The 18,691-nt window shown below is 48.6% G+C and overlaps 1 protein-coding gene across 1 annotated transcript in view; it reads right to left on the bottom strand.

Annotated features, from left to right (window-relative positions):
• Window positions 1-2,713: 2,713 nt before the first annotated feature.
• ABCB8 (ATP binding cassette subfamily B member 8) overlaps window positions 2,714-18,691 on the bottom strand; it is a 28,124-nt gene continuing 12,146 nt past the window's right edge. The window contains exons 3-10 of the mRNA XM_070944613.1: window positions 9,318-9,423; window positions 9,198-9,231; window positions 8,580-8,716; window positions 7,311-7,405; window positions 5,696-5,829; window positions 5,118-5,265; window positions 4,234-4,472; window positions 2,714-3,031 (exon numbers count right to left, since the gene is read on the bottom strand). Of these exons, the coding sequence (XP_070800714.1) occupies window positions 2,954-3,031; window positions 4,234-4,472; window positions 5,118-5,265; window positions 5,696-5,829; window positions 7,311-7,405; window positions 8,580-8,716; window positions 9,198-9,231; window positions 9,318-9,423 (971 nt within the window). The 3' untranslated portion in view covers window positions 2,714-2,953. The remainder of the gene's footprint in view (window positions 3,032-4,233; window positions 4,473-5,117; window positions 5,266-5,695; window positions 5,830-7,310; window positions 7,406-8,579; window positions 8,717-9,197; window positions 9,232-9,317; window positions 9,424-18,691) is intronic.

The raw sequence follows: 18,691 nt of genomic DNA on the forward strand, positions 1-18,691 counted from the left end.
CCTATGCCCACCGAACCTCTTCTTGCGCAGGCAATTTAGCGTCCTCAGTTTTTTATTCTCTGCGCCGGCTTGTCGAGCTCCGTGATCGTTCAGCCTATTCTCCGATCTCCGTCGCCGCTCTTTTTCATTTAAGCCCTTCTCGCCCGACTCCGCCGACCCCTTCTTGATGTTCGATCTCGCATACGCAGGGAGGACACGTTCAATCTTGGCACTGCAGCCTCCGATCTTCCTTGCTTTCCGTCTAGTTGTTGGCTACCACAGCTTCAGGTCAGCCATTGAATGGCTGACTTCACACGCGTTAGTTTGACAGAGCTGCCCGGTTTTGCGAGAAGTGTTTGCGCTTCACTTTCTCGCTCACCCGGCTCTCTCTATTGTCCGCGGAGCTCTCCAGGTCCCGCGCCCCCGAAGGGATCCCCAAAACGCGGTGACAAACAGTGTTGAGGAGTGGCGATCACTCACTCAGCACCATGTCGCTGCAGCTCGCCAACCGGAAGTCGTATTTTTTCATTGGTTTCATTAATTTTTTCATTAATCAAAATAGCAAGTTTCTCTTGTGTAACTTGGAGGGCTTGTTGTAACATCTCCAACGTTAAAGTCTGTGGATCTGCTAGAGGGGCAGAAGCTTGCAGTCTAGAAATATGAGCTGGGGAGCTACCAGCACTTCCTGTTCCTTTAATAGGAACAGTCTTTACAGGTTTTGAGGCCATTTCCAATTTAAAATTCTTTATATTTTAATCAGAAGCCAGAAAGAAAAGTTCCTCAAGAAAAGTTCCAGTCTTAGTTAGCGTTTTAAAATCCTCCTTCTATCAATACAAAGTTCTTTTCAGACAAAGGGCTGCCAGCAAAACAAAACTTTCTCTGGCTTTCACTTTCTCCTGCCCCTTCAGGCTTCAATCGCCATTTTGTTGCAAAGTACTAATTGTTAGTTCCGAAGGAGGCTACAAACATCAGAGTTAAGTAAAGATACTTGCAGTCTGATTTCTCCTTGCTTGTTCTGTCTGCTGCTGGTTCAGAATGTTAAAGTCCCCTCATTTCCATCGGCAGGATTGGTCGCGGCTTCTAAATCCGCTAATTAGCGGATTCGTCCCTGGTCCGGAGCGGCTTGACAGGCTTTTAGGGAGCGCACACCCTTTGCGCCCCAGGATCCTTCCTAGGGCCTTTGGGGGGGCTCAACCTCCACCTGTCAGCTCTTCTCTCTCCCCTTTGCCCGGGGAGAGGGTTCCAAGCCTCCAGACAGCTGTTTTTCGGCTGTTCTGGGGCTTTAACGGAACCAGGGATCGGGCGCTCGTAAAGGAGCGTCTTCGAGGCTCGCGGAGCCAAGCGGAAGTCTCTCTCTCTAGATAGATAGATAGATAGATAGATAGATAGATAGATAGATAGATAGATAGATATACACCCAATACATATATTGGGTGTAATTCCGGAGGTTGGCCAGAGCCGGAATTACACCTTGCCAATTTGATTTTGTTCCTAATAAGACTTTGTTGGAATATGGCTGCCTTGGATTGTTCTCATTGGGGACATGTTACTTGGAGGCTTGATACTCCAAGGTATCGTACTCACAACCAGCGAACTAATGTGCTGAAGCTGACCAGGGTAAGAATGCTAGACAGACGAATACCTGTTAGGCAGAGGCAGAATTCCCAGCCCCCCATATTTACTCCCCAAAAACTAAGGTGCGTCTTATACTCCAAAAAATACAGTACTTTGAAAACATGGTTGTATGTATTGTGGATTGGTCATATCTTGCCAAATTATCTCATTTCTGGCTAGTTAATAGATGGGAGGTATGTATGCTTACAGATGTAATATATCTTTGATTCCCGCAAAGCAGTCCACAAGGGTTCTGCGTGGCCTTTTGCCACAAAGCTTGCTAAATGTGGGCTGGATGGCCTAAAGAGTCTTTACGGTTTGCGACAGGACTGTCTTTAGCCAGGGTTTCCTGCCACCTAAGGCCACACCTGGAATACGGCATCCGGTTTGGGTCCCCACGTTACAAAGAAGATTTTCGGACTTTGGAGAAGAGCAACTACGCGGATTCAAGACCCGTTGACTTTGTTTGTCAGAGGGACGCAAAAGGAGATTGCCTGAGCCCAGACCACTGCCACCGTCACAAATAGGAGTCCATTGCCAAGCATTCACATTTGGATCGCACGACGGCAGGGACACTGCAACAGTCCGAAGTCCCCTTTTTTTTCCTTCCTAGTGCCGTTATGACTTCGAATGGTCACTATACCAATGTTGTAAATCAAGGACCATCCGTGTAGGGCAAGGGTGTTGAACTGGATTTCTTTGAGGGCCGGATCAGCATTGTAGTTCTCCTCCACGCCCCCTTTTGGCTGACAAAGTGCTTCAGGAGGCCGTCTAGGCCGAAAACAGGCCACACAGGGGCCACCTGTGCCCATTCCCACCCCCGTTTTGGCTGCCAGAGGCACCACAGGCCGGTCTTTTGCTATTTCCAGGCTAGCCCCAAAGGCCAGATTTAAACACCCCGCGGGTTGAATCCTTCAGTTTGACACTCCTGGTATAGTGGGTTTGAAGTCTCTTGAATGCAGTGGGTAGAGATCGGAAGCCCGGCCATCCCAGCCTCAAAATTTCAGCACTCTGCTGCCCACCAATATATCTGCCTTGCTGTAGCCAGCGTTCCTTTAAAAGCATGACTTGGACACATACACACACATGTAAAACAAAGGCGACACACTGCTGGTCCAAACCCAAAAAGGCTGTATTTGAAAAAAAAAAAACCTCAAGTGTCAAATTGCACGCAGCTTCCTTCCCCACAGGGAAAGAGGAAAGCCGTGTTCCCTGAAACCGACAACAGAGCATCCCAGAGCAACAGGCTCTGGGCCTTTCCCGAGCAACCAGCTCGGGAGGGGCTGGAGGCCGAGCGAAAGAGGGCAGAGGGGGAAAATAAGGGGGGAATCCGGCAAACTGACTGCTGTGGCCTCCTCCTTCAGATGTCCTTGGCTTGCCGGCGGAAAAGCTCCGCATAGATGCCACCTTTTTGTAAGAGCTCCGAATGGGTCCCGGCCTGGAAAAAGGAAAAAAACATGCGGGTCTTGGGAAGCCGAATTTGAAAAGCTTGCAAACAATTTCTTGGATTCACAAGCCCAGCATTGAAGGGGAAGGGGATTGGACCCTCCCACCACCAACAATCGAGACTTATTTCTCTTGTTTGGTTGAGCTGAACGGGGAGCTGACGGTGTCACCGACGGCGTCAGTGTCCCTTTAAACAGCTCCCCAACTCCCGGGTTGTGGATCGGTGCCGGGCCGCAGCCTGTTTGGAAACCGGGCTGCCTATGCAACAGGAAGCTCCATTTGTGCACGCTAAACACCCACTAGAACAGGGGTCCCCAATTTCCGGGTTGTGGATCGATACCGGACCATGGCCCGTTTGGAAACTGGACCGCATAAGTGGCAGGAAGCTCCATTTGTGCGCACCCGCCAACTGGGCAAATGGAGCTGCATGTGCTCGCGTGCGAACCCATTGCTTACACAGAAACATCCTGTCTCAATCTCCATCCCTGCAGCTGCCATCACTGGACAGCAAAGCCAGAAAGGTTCGGACCGCCGCACTAGAACACTGTTTTATTTGGGAAGAGAGACACCCAGCGAGAAAATGCTCAGCTGCAACAGGTGGCAGGCCTTAATACAAGTTTTAATTGGAACCTAAGAAGGCTCAGCCAAGAGGGTCTCTTGCTCGAGGAGGGGGTTGAACTAGAGGACCTCTGAGGTCCCCTCCAACTCTGGGATTCTATGATTCCGTCAGGGTCTCCTGTTCGAGCAGGGGATAGAAGCACCCGAATGTAAATCACCTGACCACAGGGATGCCGAACATTGGTTAAGGGTGAAAAACGGTTAGGAGTCATTCATGAAATGAATTTTGCCCCATTTTACGACCTTTCTCACCATCGTTGTTAAGCGAATCCATGAAATTGTTAACTCGGTATTCACATGAAGTGAATTGGGCTCCACCCCTTTGACTTTCCTTGTCGGGAGGTCGCAAATGGGAGGGAACCATGTGAACCCTGGGACGCTGTGACCATCCCAAATACGAGTCAGCTGCCGAACATCTGGATATTGATCACGTGACCTCTGAGATGCTGAGATGGTCGTTAAGTGCAGGAAAAGGTCCTTTTTTTCAGTGCCATAGTGACTTTTAGCGATCACTAAATGAATTGTTGAAAGTCCATTGCTTCTTCTAGCGCATGTGTTCTCAGCCTTGGCACTCACCTCTGCCACGTGGCCCTTGGACAGCACCACGATGAGCAAGGCCTCCTTGACGGTGCTGAGCCGGTGGGCGATGACCAGCACGGTGCGGCCGGCCACGGCCCGGTTCAAGGCCGCCTGGACCACGTGCTCTGACTCGGCGTCCAAGGCGCTGGTGGCCTCATCCAGGATGTTCTTGATCAGCACCTGGGCGGTGGCCACCCGTTGCTTCTGTCCCACCGACAGAGTCACGCCACGCTCGCCTGGGTGGGGGGAAAAGAGGAAGAGGCCGATATGAGAAGGGGGGGGGGGGTGTTTGCACGGGACGAAGCATTGCAGGCCAGGAGTTCCACATTTTGTGTGTGAGCATATGTGGACCCAAATTCCAAAACTGATCTGCAAAAAGCAATCAGCGTGGTTTAGGTAAAAAAGGGAGAGGAAAGGAAACAGGGGAAAGGAAAAAGAGGAGAGAAGGAAGGGAGGGACGGACGGACGGACGGACGGACGGAGGAAGACGGAAGAAAGAGGGAGAGGGAAGAGAAAGGAAGGAAGGAAATAGAGGAGGAAAGGAAGGGAGGGAGGGAGGAAGCAAGGAAAGAGGGAGGAAGTGGGTGTGAAGGAAGAAAATTGATGAAGGAAGGGGAGGGAAGGAAAGATGGAAGGAAATGGGAAGGAGGAGGAAGGAGGAGAAAGGAGAAAAGAATGGAGAAAGGACAGGAGGGAGGGAGGGAAGGAAGGAAGGAGGGCGGGCGGAAGAAAATGGGTTGGAGAGAGTGATAAAGGAAGAAAGGGGAGGGAAGGAGAGAAAGAAGGAAGGAAATGGGAGGGAGGGAGGGAGGGAGGGAGGAAGGAAGCAAGGAAGGAAGGAAGGAAGGAAAGCCCCCTGAACTGCCAGATGCTTCCCTCACCCACAGTCGTGTTGTATACATCCAGAAAGCTGCGGATAAACTCGTCAGCATTGGCCAGCCGGGCAGCCGTGTAAATCTCAGAATCCGAGGCACAGGGCTTGCCGAAACGGATGTTCTCCATGATGGTGGTGCTGAAGAGCACCGGCTCCTGAAACAGAGGCAAGTGTGTGTGTGTTTGTGTGTCTGTGTGTGTCTGTGTGTGTGTGTGTATTACGGCCAGCCCAACTCCAGCACAGAGATCCCGAGACAACCGTCTGTCACTGCATGAGACATTTGTTAACAGAGCGTCATTCCATTGTATGACTTTTCTCACTATGGCGGTTAAGTGAATCGCTGACACGAACCTAGTCATGCGTCCATGAAGCGAATCGCAGCCCAGCGGTCATTAAGAAAACCAGCCTTCCCCCTTGACTTTGCTCAACGGAAGCTTGACTGAGCCTGGCACGCTGCGACCGTTGTAAATGCGAGTCGGTTGCCGAGCGTCTGGATTTTGATCAGGTGAACCCAGAGACACTGCAACCATCATCCATATGAGTGGGTTGCTTTTGCTTCCAATTCTGGGCTTCCTGACTTCGTACCTGGTTAATGAAGCCGATGACTTCTCCTCGGAGCCAGGAAGCGTCCAGGGTGCAAATATCCCACCCATCCAGAAAGATGGCCTCCTTGGTGGGTTCGTAGAAGCGCTCCATCAGAGCCACCATGGTGGACTTTCCTGAAGCATGGAGAGAGAGGGAGGGAGAGAGAGAGAAAGATAAGACACCGGGTTGGACATGGTCCAAAGTAGAGGTGAGATTCACTTACCTTCCCTATCGATTCGCAATTCTGAGCGTGCGTGCGTGTCCTCGCTTCGCTCGCACGTGCCACATCTGCACATACTCATGGTCTTATGTGCATGCGCAGTGCTCGTGCATTCCGTCCGGGCAGGTGGACGGAGCCTTCTGCAATCACCGCTACCGGTTCGCCCGAACCAGAAAGAATCTGGCTGAATCCCACCTCTGGTCCAAAGGGCCCGTATTTGGAGAAAGATGTTGTGGTCCACCAGCAGCCTGCGGAGCTGGCAAGGGAGTCTGACAGCGATGAGGCTAAGGAAGAACACGGGCCAGTCCTGGAGGCTGGGGAAGGCCCAGATGAGGGCTCTGCGTCGGAGGCAGAGATGGGGCCAGGGCCATCGGGGAGTGAGGTGCGGACTCCAGAGCCTCCAGAGACTGATAGGAGTGAGGCAGAGGAACAGGAGGAGCCTGTTCCTAGTGCATGTATGAGAAGAGCTGCCAGAAGGCAAGAGCAGCTCAAGCAAAGAGGACGACTCGGGAGTAGGGCCAAAAGATGGTTGGCCCCTCCCATAAGGCTTAAAAGGTCAGCAAGGGCTCTTAGGTTTTTTGTTGGAAAACAACACTGATAAACTTGGTTCTTATCTTGCTCGGCGTCCTCTGCTTCTGAACTTTTGCCAAGAGAAGCCTTTGGCAGTTTGCCTAATTATACCAATGTTGGTGATAAGACTTTATGAAGACTTTGTTTGTTTTAGTTTGGACTACACTGAGAAGGAGTTAATTCTCAGCTGTTCTAATAAAGTCTGTTTGTTTTCGAACTGTTTGCGTTTAATACTAACTACTTGGGCCTGGGTCACAACAGAAGAACAGGAGGAGGAGATGAAGGGGGAGGAAATGAAGGGAGAGGAGGATTGGAAAATGAATGGATGGAGGAGGAGGAGGAAGAGGAGCAGAAACTAGATGGGTGGATGTATGTGAAAGAGGAGGAGAAGGAGGAGATTATTAGATAGATAGATAGATAGATAGATAGATAGATAGATAGATAGATAGATAGATAGATAGGAAGAGGATGGATCCTTTCAGTCAATCACTACATTTGCTGGAGGAAGTTCACTTTCACTGCATGGGGGGGCGGGGGGGGAATGCAACTCCACGCTCAGCAAAGGAATCAACCCCAGGGAAGAAAGGAAGCAAACAAACATGGAGAGGACAATGAATGAGATTGGGATAAGGATCAGTGGAGGGATCAGAATATCCCTCCCCCCCCCCCCCACACACAGAACAACTGAGTCACGCACCGGAGGTCCCACTTACTGTATTTTTTTAAAAAAAGAAGTATCCTTCGCCACTATGCCAAATTCCAAAGACCCGGTGCCACCCGCCCCGAGAATCCAGCCCCCCTCTCAAAGGAGGGAGGGAGTCTTACCACCACCAGATTGTCCCACGATGGCCACCGTCTTGTTAGCGGGAATGGAGAGGTTGAAGTTCTCCAGGACTTTGTAGCCTGGCCGGGTGGGATAACTAAGAACAGGGAGGGTGTCAGGTGTGCTTCCTTCAAAGTCCAGGAAAGAAAGAGCCAAACTCCATATTTTATAGAGTAATGTACTTTTACTGGAAAATGAAATGAACGCAACCAAGGAAAAGCTGAAACTAAAGCAATAGGCGCGAAAGTAGCATATAGAAAGCATCCCCTCCCACTGTCCATCATCAATCACCCAATCCAAAGGTCTCCCAGAGGTCAGGTGGAAGCACGTCTGGCATCGTCATCAATCAGGAACGCGATGACGGTTGACCCGATAGCCACTTCGGTGATTAGGTTTCGTTTCTTCAAAATCCACCAGCTTGCTTCCCTCCCCCACGCTCTTCCCCCCCCCCCCGTTTCTTATGGCAGCCAAAGCAGAAAGTCGGAGGCTGACAGAGGGAGGGAGGGGAGGATATTAAAAAAGAGGTCAACAGGGCTAGGGGTGACTGTGGAGGCCCACCTCCCCGCTTCTGGGTAAAGCAGCGATCCCCCCCAATCTTTCTGGCACCTGGGACTGGTTTCGTGGAAGACAACTTCTCTGTTGCTTCTACGGCCCGGTTCCAAATAGGCCAGGGCCCGGAAACCGGTCCATTTCCCAAGGGTTGGGGATTCCTGGACTAAAAGAACCTCCGAGGTCCCTTCCACCTCTATTCTGATAGATTGCTTGAGCAGGGAGCTGGACTAGATGATTCTGTAAGGATCTTCTGCTTGAGGAGGGGGTTAGACTTCCTTCTTTCTCCTTCCTTCCTTCCTTTCCTTTCCTTTCCTTCTCTCCTTCCTTCTCCCATTCCTTACATCTTCCTTCTATCTCCTTTCCTCCTTCCTCCCTTCCCCTCCCTTCTCTGCCGTGGTCTGTTCGCAACCAGTTCGCACGAGCTGGAGCTGAGTGGGCTCATGCGCACAGCTCCATTTGTGTGAGTGGCAGGTACTCACACACACAGCTGCATTTGAGTGGTGGGTACTCGTGCATGCAGCTCCATTTGCGCGAGTGGCAGGCACTCGTGCACAAGTGAAGCTCTGTTTGTGCTAGTGGCGACAACTCGCATGAAACCATTTTCTCTCCCTCCTTCCACTGCCCGCCCACAAAGGTTGGGAGCCCTGGCGTAAGATATTTTTCGTAGCCCATTTTTATCTCCCCTCGCAACCCCTGAACCTTTTGGCTTTGAGTTTCACCTGAAGGTCACATCCCGGAACTCGAGATGCCCATTCAGCATGCTGCAGGTGAGCATTTGTCTCTCGCACAGAGGGGTCTCCGGCGACATGTTCATGAACTCAAACATGCGAGCCCCAGCACTCATGCCCCGTAAGACCTGCAGGAGTGAAGAGAGGGGTCTCAAGGTACGAGCTGTCTCGTTCCCAGGCCCTCCTGGGAAACACCAGCAAACACCATACATATAGGCAGTCCTCAACTTTGTGACCACAACGGCACCCCAAATTTACATTGAGACATTCCTTAAGCAATCTTTGCCCCATTTCAACAAATTTCTTCAGTGAACCGCTTCAGATGTTAACTTGGTCACAGGGTTGTTAAGGGAATTGGGCTTGCCCTTGGACTAAGGTCACCAAAGGGGATCACAGGGCCCTGGAACACTGCGATATTCATAAATATGAACCGGGTGTCAAGCTTCCGAAGATAATTATGCAACCATGGGAATGCTGCAACGGTCATGTGAAAAAAATAATTTTTTTCAGGGCTGTTGACCCCGGGACATTGCAACGGTCACTAAATGAACTGTTGTAAATTGAGGACTACCTGAATAATGTTGCCAAGAATCTCCCCAGCCCACCTACCTGTCCAAAGAGCACCGTCATGCTGGCCATGGAGCTATAGAGAAAGAGAAGCAGTTGGCTCTCAAGGGCCAGCCAGCCAGCCCGGTGTCAGCAGACGGGACGGGATGGGGATGGTTTTACCGTTGTACGGTCTGGGAGGACACCAAAAACGACATGAGGTCGCCAGGTGTCATCTCTTGTCCAGCCATGAGGGAGCCGCCTACAAAGATGGTGCCGAGCACAATACCTAGGAAGGAAAACAACACGGCTATAGGACAAACTTCCCCCAAGTTTCTGGTTTTGTGGAGGGGATGATTCCACGTATGCGTTAGGCAAGTGCGTGTGTGTGCACAACTCTATTTGTGTGGAGCTTCACGTGAGAGAGCAAGGGATGCGTGGAATCTCACACGCACAACCCTTTGCCCATGTCTTCTGCGACCCGGTTTTGAACATGCTATGCCCCAGTACTGGGCTGCATCTCCAGTGTTGGGGACCCCTGATTTACGTCAACCATTTAGAGCAGGGGTCCGCAATCTGTGGGCCACGGCCCACAACCAGGCCCCAGGCTAATCACCATTGTGTCACATTAGTGGCTGGCCAGTGCATCGTCTCTGCATGCACACAACATGCACGAGTGTCATCTCGGGCACTCACAGCCACTTGCACTAGCCTCATCCTGGGCGCACATAGCCCCACTCATGTGAGCCCCACCAACAATGTTGCGGGTGTTCATGTGCACACATGCACATGCACTTGCCCCCTACCACTAAATCATTCCCTTTCCCCCTGCTCCGGGCCGCCAACCCAGAAAGGTTGGGGAACTTTGATTTAGAGGTAGTCCTTGATTTACAAGACTTTATTTAGCGACTGTTCAAAGTTACAACGGCACTGAAAAAAGTGACTTAGAACCATTTTTCACACTTAGGACCTTTGCAGCATCCCTGTGGTCATGTGATGAAAATTCAGACGCTTGGTCACTGGTTCATATTTATGACCATTGCTATGTCCCGAGGTCAGGCGACCTTCTGACAAGCGAGGTCCAGGTGGGAAGCCAGATTCACTTAACAACTGGGTTACTAGTTTAGCAACTGCAGCGGTTCACTTAAGCACTGGGACAAGAAAGGTCGTAGAATGGGGCAAAACTCACTTAACAGAAATTTTGGGCTCAGTTGTGGTCGTAAGTCTAGGTCTACCTGTATATAGCTGTTGGAAATGTCATCAATTGCCGGGATCATATTATCATATGAGGTGGTCGTGCAAAGAAGCAAAGTATTATTGGGTGAAAATACAGACATGGTTAGAGGGAATGCTGCAGCAACATATAGAGTTAAGACCAGAGATATTTCTGTGGAAATTGGGATCGTAGAAACACCCAGGAGCATAGAAGAGTCCAAAGGCAGATGCATGAATAAATGTGATAAATGTATTTATTCATATAACAAAACATATTAACTATATACAAAGGCTGTCTTAATATCCATTAGGATAGGGGGCACACAGCGTGTGTGACTACCCCTATCAAAGATCATGTCTCATGGAGAACAAACGTAAAAGAGAGCTTGGTGGAAAGGTTAGAGGGGGTTTTATACTCAGTGTAAGCCCCTCCTCTCCACATAGGGGTGGGGGCACTTTCTGCCTCCACTAGTGTCTATATGATATATGTGCCAATGGCTTGCAAATACTTGACAGTTCCCCTCCTTGCGAGCCAATGGCATGCAAACATACAAATGCAATGCACAACAGATTTTACCCTGTGAGACATAACTTTTTACACAGATCTTTGTGCCTATCTGCTGGTAGAGGTTTTGTGAAAATATCAGCTGTTTGATATTTGGTCTGACAATGTGATAAAGATATAAACCCCATCTCTACTAGTTGCCTAACATTTTGATAGCGGATATCAATATGTCTGGACCTTTTTCCCACCGCATAGGCTTTGGCAATGCCTATGGCCCCGGTGTTGTCTTCTATAATTTGGATGGGCAAAGTCGGTGGTGTCCAGATGCTAGAAATTAAGGCATCAAACCATATCAAATCGTTCCCTGCCTCTGATAAGCATGCATATTCGGCCTCAGCGGTGGAGCACGAAACAAATTTCTGTTGCCCCACATGCCAATGGATGGGTGCCTCATTTAATAGTACCAAGAAGCCCGAAGTACTCCTACGTGTCTTGGTATCTCCGGCCCAGTCCGCATCCGCGAAGCATTTTAATTGGGCCTTGTCTCTAATCTGCTGTGGTCTTGAGATACCTTAATAGCTTTTTAATGGCCAACCAGTGGAACTGGGTAGGATGTTCCACTTGTCTAGATAGCAGGTTTACGGCCAGGGCAATATCTGGACGGCTCCAGTTACTTATATATAGTAATGAGCCAATCACTGACCTAAATAGAGTATTATTTTGGAACTCTGGGCTATCCTTGTGTGCCAATCCATAATAGTCGGTCTGCATTGGGATAGCCGTTGGCTTGCTATCTTCCATTTTACATTTCACCAAGAGTTCCTCTATCTTTTCCTTTTGGGAGAGAGCAAAACCTTTTGGTGTAGTGATGATTTGTACGCCTAGGTACTTGTCCACATATCCTAAAGACTTTAGAGTGAACTTTTTTTGTAGGGTCCTGGCAAATATAATACATCCCCCCTTGTCAGGCCCTATATATAAAAGGTCATCGACATACACTAGGACTTTCTCCAGCCCCCCTTTGGTATCCCTTGTGAAGGTACATTTATCAGCTGCAGATGGATGGAAACCCAGTGATTTGAGAGTTTTAGTCAGGCATTTGTACCACAGTCTGCCTGATTGTTTGAGGCCGTACAAACTTTTCTTCAGAAGCCAGGTGTGGCCTTCCTGCCGTTGAAATCCGGGGGCACCTCTGACGTAAATTTCTTGTTTTAGATGTGCGTGTAAATAAGCAGTTTGCACATCAAATTGAAAAATGTGTTCCCCATGTGCTGCTGCGGTGACCAAAGCAGCCCTCACACTTTCCGCTCTCACGGTGGGGGAGTATGTTTCATCAAAGTCCTGCAAGTAGCACTGTGCGTAGCCTTGTGCTACCAGCCGGGCCTTATAGAGGAGTTTGTTGTTGGGCATTGGCTTGACCTTGTAGACCTAACGGGTGCCAATTGCTTTCCTCTTTTTGGGGACTTCCATGGGGATGAAGACTTTCAATTTTTTGAGACTGTCCATTTCCCGCTCCATTGCCACCCTCCACCTGCGCTGTTCTTCCTCGGGAAGCTGGAGGACATCTGAGTACGTTTTAGGGGCCATGGTAACGCTGTTGACCGAGGCAACACAGCCAATGTCCAACCTTTTGGGTGGCACCCCTTTATTGGAGCGTTTTGACCGTCTGGGAAATTGCCACTCACCATCATCATTGTCATCCGGAGCATCGGTGTCAGAATTGGAGCTGCCGGAGGTATCTTTCCAATCAAAATGGGGCGGGCCTCTGTCCCAGGCGCTGCGAAGATATGGTCGTTTAGGTGAGGCAGGAGGTGTGAAGTCACCCAGGGATTCCTTGTCTGAGTCGTCAGAGTCAGGTAGGGATTCATCACCATCCGGATCTTCGCTGGTCAGTTGTTTGGAGTTTGTTGGTTCATCCTCTTCAGGTGGTGCTGCTTGTTCAGTGTCGCTTCTAATAGGGGAATAACCGGGTTCATTGGAATGAATTTTTGACCAATTTGACCCCTCCTCAAAGGAAGCTGATCTAGAGACAATGACAAGGTTATTTTTGTCTACAAACCTAGAGGCCTTGCTGCCGGTTGCATAACCTATAAATCTGAGCCTCCTTGATGCTTTGCCCCCCTTTCTTCTGAGGTGCTTGGGAATATGGACCCAGGCATAGGAACCAAAAATTCTCAGGTGTGAGAGGCTAGGTTTCCTTCCATGGACCAGGAAGTATGGGGTTTGGTTAATGGCACTACTCCACGTCCTGTTGACTAGATAATTAGCCATTTTGACCGCTTCTGCCCAAAAAACTTGGCTCATGTCAGCATCTGCAAGTAGGCAGTTCATGACATTCTGCAGCACGCCATTTCTCCTTTCTGCAATACCATTCTCGGACGGAGTTCGAGGGGATGATTTAAAATGGAGGATACCTCTCTCCTTCATCCACTTTTCAAAAACCTTGGATGTAAACTCAGTCCCCCTATCGCTCTGCACCTGAGCGATGCACAACTTGTGTTGCGTTTGGATCTGGTTGTAAAGATATTTGAAGTTGGTAAAGACTTCAGTTTTGTCCTTTAAAATAAATACATGGCCATAACGAGAGTAATCATCTACTACCGTTAAAAAATAACGCCCCCTACCAAGGGAGGGTCTAAAAGGACCAACCAAATCCATGTGTACCAGCTGATAAGGGTACCTTGCACGACGGGAAGAGACCTTAGGTATAGCAGCAGTTTTAGATTTTGCTGCCTTACAGATGGCACATTCCAAATAGGTATTACAATTCTTTATCTTAAGCCCATCAGAAAAATCTTGCATTTTCTTAATAACCGGGAAGCTGGCATGGCCAAGCCTGCGGTGTAATATATGAGCACAATCCAAATGTAAAGGTTTACCCATGCATACTTTGTCAACCTTATGTATCTTACCATTACAAGCCTTGGTCTGTTCAGTAATGAGAGTAGGCACTGGATTAATGGTCACCTTAGAGTTCCTCAGGGTTGGCTGAGGAGTTGTGACCTTAATGGGCTCAGCCTTAATGGCTTTGGATGTCCTAGGAGCTGGTTTAAAAGCTTCATTGGTTTTAGGTCCAGGGTCCTTGAGTTTGGACAACCTGGGGGCTGGCACAGAAGCTTTCTGCTCTATCTGGGCGTTAGCTCCCTGAGCCCTCTTGTTAGGTTTCTTGTGCCTTTTGACCTTTGCTTTTGGGGAAAAATAAGGCAAATTGTTGATTTTTACAATATCGCCAACAACACCCTCACTTTCGAAAACATAACCTCCACCCTTCTCAAAAACCAGTTTTACATTTTTATCCTCAGTCAATTTTAAGATGCTTAAAAGGTTGTTCTTGATTGAGGGAACATACAGTGCCCCTGTGACATCTCCTATACCAGGCACATTGATCACGCCTTCCCCAGTTACCTCTGCCTTGTCCCCAGTAGCAACTTTTACTGAGGACTTGAGTGGGTGTAAAACCTTAAATCGTTGGTTCGTGTTGGCTATATGCGTTGATGCACCTGAATCAAGAAGCCACAGCCCCTCAGCATCCTTTACCTGGGAGGTGTGATTGTCACTAGTGACACTACAGAATTGGTATCCTTTATGACCACCTCCCCCTCTTCCACGGCCTCTTTTATTTTTATTGTGCTTAAGTCCAGCCGTGTTGGCCCTAGAGCGAGGGCACTCCCTTTTAAAGTGACCTTGTATGCCACAGTCAAAGCAGGTGGGAAGGGTATTAATCCTTTCACTTGTGTCCTGGCGCCTCCTCTTGAGGCCTAGGCCTGTGATATGCCTCCTTCATTTCTTGTTGTTCCTCATCTCTGCGCCTTAAATCTTCCTCAATAAAGCGGCCAGAAAAGTATTCTATATTTCTTTGTTCCCTAGAAACCCCTTCTAGAGAAATAATAAAGGGACTCCAGGATTTGTCTAGGGAGTTCAACATCACACTAATTAAAGTGGATTCAGAAACAGGCTCCCCCCTCTGTATAAGCTCATCCCTCATGGCTTTAAGCGTTGCCAAATGTTCCCCCATTTTGACACCAGGTTTGAGTTTATAGTTGTGGAAAATTCTTGACAATCTGCTGGTTGCAGCCATATTGTCACTATGGAACAAATTATATAGGGCAGTCCAAACTTCCTGAGCTGTGAGGCCGTCTGAAAGACTGGCATACAGAGCTGTGTCTATAGAACTTAACAGGGTGGTGTAAGCTCTTTTATGCAGGAACTCAATTTCAGGGCTCCAAGGTAAAGGGGGTGGTCTTTTGATCATGTCCAGAGTATTTTCTCTTAAGAGAATTATCTGAATCTCTTTACACCATTTTTTAAAATTCTGACCACTTAAATGTAATTTTTCAAAATTATTTGGCAAAGTTACAAAATTATTGCCATTAAACTGCATGGGGAGTTGTTCAAATGGCTGAAAAGAGCCTGTTGTGAATGGCATTGGGATCCCTAAGCCTGGGATCGATTGCTTAGGTCTGGCTCCTTTTTGTAGTCCTTCTGTAGTTTGAAGCAACTGGGCACGTGCAGGAAATGGAGCATGCTCCAAAGCCTTTTCTTGTTGGAGCTCCAATCTCCCTCTCTGAGCTCTGAAGTCAAGTCTGGCTGGAGCTTCAGTATAGGCCCGGACATCAGCGATGTGGCGGGGAAACCTTGGAGGAGTGGGAAGAAGGCCTGGAGATCTTTCTGGAGACTGGAGGCCCATCAGATGAGGTCCATGGGCTGGATAGGCCTGGAAATGTCTCTGGATCTCCTCTTCTCAATCAGAGGAGCAGGATTGCAGCTCCGGATCATCCCAGCAGGACCGGAAAGGTGCGGGGGCCTCAGCCTGGGCCTCCGTGGAGCATTCAGTGAATGGTGAGCGCCTCTGCAGTGGGGGGTGGGAGGCTGCAGGTCCATCTGGGTTCCTCCGGGGGTGGGAGGTTGGATTTGGGGCCCTCCTTAAGTGGGCAGCTGGGTCTGGGACCTCGGGGCGGCCGGTGGGTGGTTGCTCCATAAGTTCCAGGGCAGCGACCAGGGCCTCTATGGCCTCTTTGATGTTTGCCGTGGCAGGCGGGGCCTGGCGAGGGGCTTGTGGGTTCGGAGTGGTCCTCTGGGCCGCTGGAATGCTGAACTGACTGGCTGGCGTTGTAGGCCTGGGCTGTGGAGCTGGGGATGGCCTGGCTCGTGGTTCTGGCAAAGTGCCCAGGGGAGCAGCCATCTTGGAGGAAGTTGCCTCCGGAAGTGGCCTGGTGGCCATTTTGTTTGGCGGGAAACTGGGTGGGGGGGGGAGTCTCTCTGGCGGCAGGCGCCATCTTGGAGAGATCAGGCAGGGGAGTCCTTACCGGGATGGCAGGCATCTCTGGTGCTGCCTCCTCAGGCCTCTTTCTGGCTGCTGCCCTTGTCTTCAGGAGGAAGGCGAGTGCTGCTCGGCACTCCTCTTCTGACATCTCAGCCACTCGCCTGTCCAGGCTTTCATCTGGTCCTTCTGCCCCCTCTTCATCAGTGCTGAAGAAGCCTTCTCCAACATTGCCTGGCTCGGCCCCTGGGATCTCTTGCTGCATCTGGGTGGCCTCTGGCTGCCAGGGTGTAGCTGGATGGAAACCCCCTTCAATGTTTTCCATCGTTGATTCAGACTGGGGCTGCTGTGAAGTTCTCCTCCGTTGAAGGCCTCTGGTCACAACAGGGGAGCTTCTCTCACAGGTTATTTTGGAGGGCATCTCGCCTTTTCAACAGCTCCTGGAGTGGAGTTCTGCTACCATTCCCTCTGCTACCATTCTGTGGAAATTGGGATCGTAGAAACACCCAGGAGCATAGAAGAGTCCAAAGGCAGATGCATGAATAAATGTGATAAATGTATTTATTCATATAACAAAACATATTAACTATATACAAAGGCTGTCTTAATATCCATTAGGATAGGGGGCACACAGCGTGTGTGACTACCCCTATCAAAGATCATGTCTCATGGAGAACAAACGTAAAAGAGAGCGCTTGGTGGAAAGGTTAGAGGGGGTTTTATACTCAGTGTAAGCCCCTCCTCTCCACATAGGGGTGGGGGCACTTTCTGCCTCCACTAGTGTCTATATGATATATGTGCCAATGGCTTGCAAATACTTGACAATTTCTATTGGGAATATTACCAGAAAATAATAGTAAAGAAGATACATATTTGATTATTCATATAATAACAGCGGCCAGAATTGTATTTGCACAAAATTGGAAAGCAGATAAAATCCCGTTGGAAGGAGAAATTATAAAGAAAATTTTACAATGTGCAGAAATGAACAGACTAACACTGAGAATAAAAGATAAAGAGGAGTCGATGTATTTCAAGACGTGGGGTAAATTTTACAATTGGTTAGAAAAGAAATATGAATAAAGGTATGGAGATAAAATAGGGAAAAGATGGAAAAAATAATTAGAAGAATAGAAACCCAGATGATGCCTAGATAAAGGGAAAAAGGGGAAGGGGGGGTAAAAGGGAAAAAGTGAGAATATTATCAAAATGTACACAAATGATGAAATAGATGTAATTATTAAATAAATAAGAAACTGAAATGAGAAATAGATGTAAATACAAAATCGGGGCTGCTCGAATACCATTCTAGATGGAATTGAAAAGGGAAACAACAAGAGAGAGGGAAAGGAGTTAAGAGAGAGGGAGAAGAGAGGAGAGGAGAGGGAGAGATAGAAGGGAAAAGGAGAGGAAGAAAAGGGAGGGGAAAGAGGAGTAGAAGAGAGGGTCAGAAAGGGGGGAAGAAGAGAGGAGTGGGGGAAGGGAAGGGGAAATAAGAAAGAGAAGGAGAGGAAAAAGAAGGAAGTAGGAAGAGATAGAGGAAGGAAGAGAAGGGGAGGAGAAGAAGAAAAGGTGGCAAAGTAAAGAAGGGTAAATAGTAAAAGAGCAGCCCCGAACAACTAAAAATGAAAGTTAAAAGATAAGATGAATGGAAAATGATGGATAAAAGATTGTACATTTAAATATGTTTATGAGAAATAAAAATAAAAACTTTTTTGAAAAAAAAATATAGCTGCCCACATACAGTCAGGTCCATAAATATTGGGACATCGACACAATTCTAACATCTTTGGCTCTATACACCACCACAATGGAGTTGGAATGAAACAAACACAATGTGCGTTAACTGCAGACTGTCAGCTTTAATTTGAGGGTATGTACATCCAACTCAGGTGAACGGTGTAGGACTTACAGCAGTTTGCATATGTGCCTCCCACTTGTTAAGGGACCAAAAGTAATGGGACAGAATAATAATCATAAATCAAACTTTCCCTTCTTAATACTTGGTTGCAAATCCTTTGCAGTCAATCACAGCCTGAAGTCTGGAACACATAGACATCACCAGACGCTGAGTTTCATTCCTGGTGATGCTCTGCCAGGCCTCTACTGCAACTGTCTTCAGTTCCTGCTTGTTCTTGGGGCATTTTCCCTTCAGTTTTATCTTCAGCAAGTGAAATGCATGCTCAATGGGATTCAGGTCAGGTGATTGACTTGGCCATTGCATAACATTCCACTTCTGTCCGTTCAAAAACTCTTTGGTTGCTTTTGCAGTATGCTTTGGGTCATTGTCCATCTGCACTGTGAAGCGCCGTCCAATGAGTTCTGCAGCATTTGGCTGAATGTGAGCAGATAATATTGCCCGAAACACTTCAGAATTCATCCTGCTGCTTTTGTCAGCAATCACATCATCAATAAATACAAGAGAACCAGTTCCATTGGCAGCCATACATGCCCACACCATGACACTACCACCACGCTTCACGGATGAGGTGGTATGCTTAGGATCATGAGCAATTCCTTTCCTTATCCATACTCTTCTCTTCCCATCACTCTGGTACAAGTTGATCTTGGTCTTAT

The sequence above is a fragment of the Pituophis catenifer genome, unplaced genomic scaffold, assembly GCF_029215685.1.
Source record: "Pituophis catenifer annectens isolate HBS135680 unplaced genomic scaffold, rPitCat1.0.hap2 SCAF_5, whole genome shotgun sequence".
Taxonomy (NCBI): Eukaryota; Metazoa; Chordata; class Lepidosauria; order Squamata; family Colubridae; genus Pituophis; species Pituophis catenifer.